Source organism: Elephantulus edwardii, unplaced genomic scaffold, assembly GCF_000299155.1.
Source record: "Elephantulus edwardii isolate Elephantulus edwardi_28Jun2011 unplaced genomic scaffold, EleEdw1.0 scaffold00009, whole genome shotgun sequence".
In the NCBI taxonomy this organism is placed as follows: Eukaryota; Metazoa; Chordata; class Mammalia; order Macroscelidea; family Macroscelididae; genus Elephantulus; species Elephantulus edwardii.
In genome coordinates this window covers 4,907,414-4,915,718 of record NW_006399759.1, presented here as the reverse complement: position 1 = coordinate 4,915,718, position 8,305 = coordinate 4,907,414, and the positions used below count along the sequence as shown (strand labels likewise).

Here is an 8,305-nt window from a genome sequence, read left to right as displayed (position 1 = left end):
GTTCATAGGGTCACTATGAGTCGTCTACGACTTGATGGCACTTAACAACACAGGTCTTTAGGGAGTTCTGGTGGCCTACTGGTAAGCAGCTGTGCTGCCAGTCCAAAGGCGTGAGATTTGAATCCACTGGCTGATCCATGGGAAAAAGATGGGCAATCTCCTCATATGAGATTTAGCTTCTGAAAACCAGCTAGGTTAACAATACATAAGTTATTACTGAAACTCTTCCTCTTTTAACTTTTCTCTGTAGCATTAAGCTAACATACTATGCATTTTACTTATTTATATTGATACTACCAGTTTCCCTACCCACTCCAGCCCCCAGTATGTAAACTCCATGAGGAAGGAGTTTTTATGTATTCTTTACTGATATATTTTTAGCACTTAGGGCAGGATCTGCCACATAGTATAAGCAAAAAATATTTGGTGGATGAGTAATTGAAAAATGGCTTATATGTCACAGGAAATTAGGTTATTAATAAAAGCACAATTAAACATGCTCTATGTACCTAATGTCTAAAATATTTATTTTGTCAAAATTTCTCTTGGGAGGAACCTATCTGTGACATTAATTTCCATAGGACCAGGTTTAATTTATCTTATCTTTGCAACGGGAACTTCACAGATGAGTATTCAGGAAGGAAATAATAATTATATATACAAGGTGGGGTTGAAATAAGGCCCATTATTTTCCATACTGGACAAGTTAATGATTCTAAAAAAAACTATTATTAAACAGAGCTTACTATTCATAGCAGATTGAAACGAAAGAAAAAGTTGCTTATTGACTGAATGACTGGTGTCTGGCACACACTAATCCAATAAATAAAGTGAGTTAGACTTGGATGGCATCCAAGACTCAGTTACCATGGTTAGTTTTAAAGTGAGCTCTACTATGTAGACTTGGGTGTCCCAGCTATTGTCAAATTTAGGAATGAAATAAGGCACACAAAAAAAATCAAGACATTATCATTAGATCTCAAAATGATAAATGCTTGTTACTTCTTCCTAAATTATGAAGTAAAAGCTTAATACACAGGCTACAGACTCACAAATAAAGAAGAGATGAAACAGGTGATAAATAATCAAGTGAAAGTTAGAAGGTCATAAAGGAAAGGTGCTAGTTATCACTATATTCAGGCTAACTTGTATATTGACCAGTGTTCAAACAAGAGTTTAAAATTAGGAACTCGCATGGTTTAAAATTAGGAAAGTTGTACACCAGGGTTGTACCTTTCACCATGCTATTCAACACATATATTGAATTGGTATGGTGAAAGGACTGATTCCGTTTGTAGGGAGCTGTGTTGGTAGCCCAAAGGAGAGTCAGCTATGAGTCCATACCAATTGTACAGCAATGAGTTTGAGCGTGTTTAAATGAGTTATGTATGAGCGTTGTTGTGTACAGAGAATTGGAACTGACCGACAGCTGACCCTCCAGCAGTTTTCCAGAGGCAGTTAATCATACAGAACGGGATTGCCCATCCTCTTCTCGCAGAGAAGTTGGTGGCCTTGAAAGTAGTGCCTTTGGGATTGCAGTGCAGCTTCTTGCTGCTAGGCCACCTTTAGTCAATATATATATATATATATATATATATATATACTGAGCAAATAATCTTAGAAGCATGGCTATGTCAAGAACATGGCATTGGGATTGGAAGACAACTCATCAAGAACCTGTTATGCAGATGGCATAATCTTGCTTGCTGAAAGAAAAGATGATTTGTGGCACTTCCTGAAGATCAGCAACTATAGCCTTCAGTATGGACTATACCTCAACACATAGAAAACAAAATTCCTTACAACTGAACAAATAAGCAACATCATGACCAACACAGAAAAGACTGAAGTGGTTAAGAATTTTGCTTGGGCTAACAATCAACACCCATGGCAGCAACAGTCAAGAAATCAAAGGACATATTGCCCCAGGCAAATCTGTTGTCATATACTTCTTTAAAGTGCTTAAGAGCAAAGATGCCACTTTGAGGACTAAGGTGAATCAGGAAGACTACCAGAGTTGATGACTTAAAACTGTAGTGTTGGTGAACAGTAACCCATGAACAAATCTGTCTTGGAAGGCGTGTAGTCAGAATACTGCTAAAAGCAAGGATGGTGGATGGTAAGACTCTCACTTTGGGCACGTTGCCAGAGGATCAGTCCACTGAGAAAGACACCACGTTTGGTGGTTGTTGCTGTTGTTATGTCCATTGAGTCACTTGCGATTCATAGCGACCCTATATACAACAGTTCTAAACTCTGCTGTCCTGTGCCAGTCACACTGTCTCTGATACACCCATGCCAATTACCCCAGTGAACAAGACGATCCTTAATGAGACGGATTGATAAGTGGTTGTAAAAATTGGTCCTCTTACTCTTCTTAAATTTGAGGTTTATTAGTTTTAGAAATAATGATAGCTATCTTTAGTGTGTGATGGCTAAGTGTCACAGAAAACTTAGTTTGCTAAACATTAAATCTTAACGATGACAACTTATAGCTCATGTGCCAAGGACATGGTTTACTTTTTTTCATCTATGAAAGTAAAAATTTAGTCAGATGGGTTTTTCAAATAAATGAATTATTTTAGTTGTCATTTATGTAACTAAATTTGTTTCATTTGCTAGTGTTTCTAAAATGAAATACAAGCTAATGAGTACAATTCTAGTTTTCTTTGAAAAAAGTCATTACTAGCAATATCAACTGCTACAGTGGGTCTTAAGACAGTGAAGCCCTAGACAGGGGTCAGAAACTTATTCTATGATGAGGTAAATAAGAACAGCTTTTGCAACTTTAAAAGGGCTCTCTGGTGGTCTAGTGTACAGTGTTGCACTTCCAATCCAAAGGTACGTGGTTCAAATCCACCAGCTAGCTACTCCTCAGTAGAAAATGGACAATCTCCTCTCATACAATTTACAGCCTGTGAAAAGCCTGTGTGAGTGTTTTGAGTTCCAATTTGACAGTATATAACAACTCAGGGACAATGAGTTGATTCACGAAAATACTTAACAAGTAATCTGAGTGGCAGGATTTTCTTTTCCTTTTTTAATTTTTTCCCCCCAATGAATGAATATATGTTGTTGTTACATAACAGAGTCAGAACAATGTCACAGGTGACCCGCTGGCTGTTTTTCAGAGACAGTAAAACTGTACAGTAGTAGCACCTTCCAACAGTAGGGCAGATAGTGGTTTCAAACTGTGTGCCTTTGGGTGGGCTGCACAGCTACTTACCTCTAGGCCACCAGAGCTCTATGTGTGCATCGGTGTGTGTTCAGGGGGAAAAAAATGTCCATTAAAAAAACGGAAAGAGCATTTGGAGCAATTACTTGATCTTTACCAACCTACCTCAACTAATTTTTATTTAGCATTTTTTTCCCCTTTGGTTTTAGTTATTTTTTTTTTAAATTTTTTTTGGTTCAGTGGGTGGCCATTACAGCATTGTGAAATGCGACTTTTTTTGTGTGTGTGCCTTGACTTAAACTTTACAAAGCAAACTGATTTCAAATTTTGCTTTACAACGTTAACTGCCATCAGTCGACTGGACAGCAGCATAATTACACTTTTCGCACCTCTTTATAAAATAGCACCGTATCTTTCTTTTCTTTCTTCTACCAGAGACTGATAATACTCTTTTACTTGCTTGACCCATTCTGCCAAATACCCAACCTGGATGGCGTAATGATTCATACCATTTTTCTTCATTTAGTCCTCACAACAACCCTGTGAGGTAGGTTCCTTCCCCATCAGAGGGCTTTAGTCACAGCAGTAGTCAGGGGCAGCGCTCAGCAGCCTGGTGGGCTTCGGAGCGAACTAAAATATTAATAAATAAGGTCTAGCTTCGGTGCTCCTTCACCCGATCAGTCATTTCACATGCTCAAATTAAACCTCTTCCACTACGTGAAAGAGGCTGCTGGCCCCCCCCAAAAGAACAGTCTCCAAAGGCCCAAGCCCCCCAGTGGGAACCTCCCGTGGTCCCTCCCCGAACCACAGAACTGTGTCCTGGGCGCGGACTAACCTGACCAGGTCGGTCATGCAGGAGCCCACCACCACCACAGCGGCTGCCGCCTCCTGCCACGGCCTCCCAGGGTCCCCAGACGCAGCCATTTCTAACACCTAGTACTTTCCAACCTGGACGCTGACCTTCGGCCTTTGCCCAACCCAGTAACCACAGACGCCGCTCCCACAGTCTCTTAACGACGCGGGCCTTTCCAACGCTAACCCCGGGCGCCCACTGGAATGCCCGAAATAATCCCTCCCACGAATTGCCCCTGTCCTTCCAGGAATTGTCTCCAGTCACTGCCTTATGTTACAGAGCCCTGCTTGTATTTTAGAGCCCGCGCTCTCCGCCACCCAGGAGTTAGGCGCCTTGGTAGGAAGATGCAGGCGCTGCGGCAGGAACTCGCAAGCGCTGCAGACACTCCTTTCCCAGTGCCGGCCTCGGCGTGGCGGGGGCGCGCACGTCGCCCAGCTCCCGGGTCGCAAAGGGGGCGGGGTGAGACGCCCGTCGTCCAGGGATCGCGCACGCATCCGGCTCGCGGTGCGCGCGCAGCTCAGTGTGTTGGTTGGGCGCGCGCTCGGGTAACCTGTACCCCACGTAGTCGCCGGTTACCGATCGGACTAAGTTCCAGGTACCTGGTCTGGGGCTGGTGTGGGGCGGTTGGATCCCGAGTTACACAGATGGCGCTGAGGGCCATGGTTTAAATATGGCCAGAGGCGTGCCTCTTTTTCTTAGAGAAGGCCCCTGTTCCAAAGATGCTTTGCTCCCCCTGTCACGTTGGTACCTGAAGAACGAGCCAAAAAGGCCTCTATCTTTTTCTCCACTGTCTGGCCCGCCCCCTGGTTCCTGATTACATCCCTAGGGCTCTTTCTAACTTCCTGTCAGATGAGGGGGATCGTGCCCGTTAGAGGTGTTCTTACGAGTGTGGTGGTCATTATTTGGTTCGAGCCGACCTGTCTTTCGTGAATGTTGTTCCTTGGAGAAATTGCCTCCCCGGGGTAACTTCCCTCGTGCGCTGTATGACGTTCGCATGACGCAGCAGGACACCACCTCTTTCCGTTCCATGACGTCAGCAGGGCACATGTTTTCCGTGTTTGTCATCCTGCTTAATTACAAGAATCCGAACAGTTCTTTAAACGCCTTTGTATTCCTCAGACCTCCAAAGGACCATATGTGACTCTTAGGGGCAGCAGACCTCTAAAAACTGTGTTTCTGAATTGTCCTTGTGTAATATATCAAAACTATACAAATTGTACAACTAACATTCCAGGAAGTCTGGTCAAGATAAAATATTGCTTACCTGGGATTATTGCAGTGGTAAAAAGAGTAAGTGTAAATAAGAATATTGAGGTGAGGGGTGTGATTCCTTATCCATGACCCCAGTCTGTTTTACCAAAACCCAGTCACCTTTTGATTATTCATTCACCTATAATTTTGAGCACAAATATTAGAGAGAGCACAGCACCTCAGAATGGAAGTATATTTTAATGCTGCCTGAAATGTTGCACCACTACAAAAGCCATTTATAGCAGCTACATAAACAAAGGCAGAAGTTCGTTCCCTCAGGTGGCATTCTAAGATCGTGCCAGTTGCTGGATTGGAACACTTTATCACCTCTCATAGGCAGGCATACCTCATTTTACTTTGCAAGTGCTTTGAAATTGCGTGCTGTGCATCGGAGAGCTGGACAGTGACTAGGGTTATAGAAAATTGATGCCTTTGAGCTGTGGTGCTGGAGAAGAGTGTTGAATATACCATGGACTTCTAGGAGAACAAACAAGTTTGTCTTGGAGAGGGTGAAACCGGGCTGCTCCTTGGAGGAAAGGATTCTGAAGCTTCATATGACATACTCTGGTCATGTTATAAGGAAGGACCAGTCCTTGGAGAGGGACATCATCCTTGGGAGGTTGGAAGGACAGCACAGGAGAGAAAGACCCTTAATGAGGTGGATTGACACAGTGACTGGAGTAATGGGGGTAGGTGTGTCAGAGACGGTGAGGTTGGCACAGGATAGAGTTGGGTTTAGGGCTCTTGTACATAGGGTTGCTATGAGTCGCAGGCGACTTGACGGCACATAGCAACACAACAACCTAAAGGCAAGGAGTTCGAATCCTTCAGCTCCTCTGCGGGAGAAAGATGGGCAGTTTCCTCCTGTGCTAAATTAACAGCATCTGAAAACCCACTGGAGCGTCAGCTATGAGTCGATTCCAATTCCAAGGCATGTAACAACAACAACAAAAAATGCTGTATTTTTTTATTAGACACTGAAAGTCAGTCTGTCCTGTTTGTTGAGCAAACTCAATTGTTGCAGTTATTTCCAAAAGCATGTGCTCACTTCATGACTATGTGTACATTTGGGTAATTCTCACAATGTTCCACACTTATATCATACACGTTAAAGAGCTCTGGTGGCTTAAAGGTAAGGAGTTGCGTGGTCAACACAAAAGAACTCTCTTCAAACGTATCGGCTGCTCCGCCTGAGAAAAATGGACCGTCTCCTGTGCTGTTACAGCCTAGGAAAACTTGCCAGAGAGTCAGCTATGAGTCGATTCCGACTTGATGGTACACAATTAACAACAACATTTCACATGCACTAGACTATAATATCTTGTGAACATACCTTTTCTATGTTCTCTGACTCACTGCCATTGAATCGTTTCCTAACTCATAACCTCCCTCCATTGGTTCCATGATTGTGATCATAACCGGAAGGGACTGCTCTTCTTTCTGCCTGGGAGCCGCTGGTGGATTTAAACCGCTGGAATTGCGGGGGCTTTTGGTAGCAGGGCAACATGCTATGGATTAGCTACCAGAACTTCTTTGTATGCACTAAGAAATTTTAAAAAACCCCCAGAACATTCTTACGACTTGCTTTATTGTGATACCCGTTTTATTGATGCTTTGGAAAGGAACCTGCAGTATTGCCGAGTTATGCCCATAGAGTCACTTGGTATCTAGAGCAGGATTTCCCCCGTTAGCATTGAATCACTCCGGCTAGCTTCAGTGGTAGTCTTGCTTGTTTCCGCTTGTGAAGCAGCTATTGTTTTGAACCCGTGATTTCGTGTCTGTGCATATTGACAAGATGTACACTTCAGAAAACAAACAACAAAATAACTTCATTTTGATGTTTTTCTCTTTGGTCATCAGAGTTACAACTTCATCTGAGCGGAAAATGGGTTCAGTGAACTTTGAGAGATTTGGATTGGATTTCCAGCTTTGCTTGCTAGAGCCCTTGTCCATTATCTGTTGTGCTGCTAACTGAAGGACAACAGATTGAATCTAGCAGTTACCCTGCAGTTTAGAAAACCCACTCTAGCGTGGCCATGAGTTGGAATTGACTGGAAGGCAGTTGGGAGAGTTTTATCTTGTTACAAGTTTGACCTTGGACAACTTTCTTAATCTTACTGAACTTTTATAAAAAAAAGCATCTGTAAAATGGGAATAATAATATTAACCAGGTTAGTATAGAGAGATATATATGAGAAATGACAGGCTCTTATTTTCCACTTATTTTAGCAGGTATCTGTAAGTTCTCTTGTGGGTTGTTGGAGGAGGGAGTGAATGTAAATAAAATGACAGGTAGTAATCTTAAGTAGTTATTCAGAGTGAGTTACTCCTTTTTCTGGTTGAAATGGTAGATAAAATAATAACAGAGCGTGTGGAAGAATAAATTTGTAATGTGAGTGAAATTCTTTTGTTTTGTTTCTGAGATGTGTTATTTCAATGTTTTGCACCTGCCTTATTTAGTTAAGCATTCCTTCATGAGCAGTGACATTGTTGTTGTTATGTGCCGTCGAGTCGCTTGCAACTCATAGCGACTCTATGTACAACAGCCCTAAACTCTGCTCTGTCCTGTGCCAATTGCACTATCGCTGATACACCCATCCCGATTACCTCAGTCACTGAATCAATCTACCTCATAGAGGGCCTTCCCCTCCTGCGCTGTCCCTCCACCATACCAAGCATGATGCCCCTCTCTAAGGACTGGTCTCTCCTTACAACATGTCCAAACTATGTTAGACGGAGCCTCAGAATCCTTGCCTCCAAGGAGCCGCCCGGTTTAACCCTCTCCACTATGAATCTGTTTGTTTTCCTAGCAGTCCATGGTACCCTCAATACTCTTCTCCAGCACCACAGCTCAAAGGCATCAATTATTCTTCTATCCTCCTTAGTCATTGTCCAACTCTCTGATGTATAACAAGTGATTGCGAAGACCATGACCTGTATCACATGGACCGCTCTTCAGTACTTTGGAGAGGTCCTGACAGCAGACTTTGCCATTGCAATATATCTTTTAATTTCCTGGCTGTTGG

General features: G+C 42.9%; 2 protein-coding genes across 3 annotated transcripts in view; one reads left to right on the top strand and one right to left on the bottom strand.

Moving 5' to 3' along the window:
• The window catches only part of RBKS (ribokinase), a 175,084-nt gene extending 170,934 nt beyond the window's left edge, over positions 1 to 4,150 (bottom strand). Inside the window, exon 1 of the mRNA XM_006880576.1 lies at positions 4,011 to 4,150. Coding sequence (XP_006880638.1) covers positions 4,011 to 4,099 — 89 coding nt within the window. The 5' untranslated portion in view covers positions 4,100 to 4,150. The remainder of the gene's footprint in view (positions 1 to 4,010) is intronic.
• A 239-nt stretch (positions 4,151 to 4,389) lies between these two features.
• The window catches only part of BRE (brain and reproductive organ-expressed (TNFRSF1A modulator)), a 724,026-nt gene continuing 720,110 nt past the window's right edge, over positions 4,390 to 8,305 (top strand). For both annotated transcript variants that reach the window (XM_006880575.1, XM_006880574.1), the window contains exon 1: positions 4,390 to 4,623. The gene's annotated coding sequence lies outside the window, so the exon portion shown is untranslated. The remainder of the gene's footprint in view (positions 4,624 to 8,305) is intronic.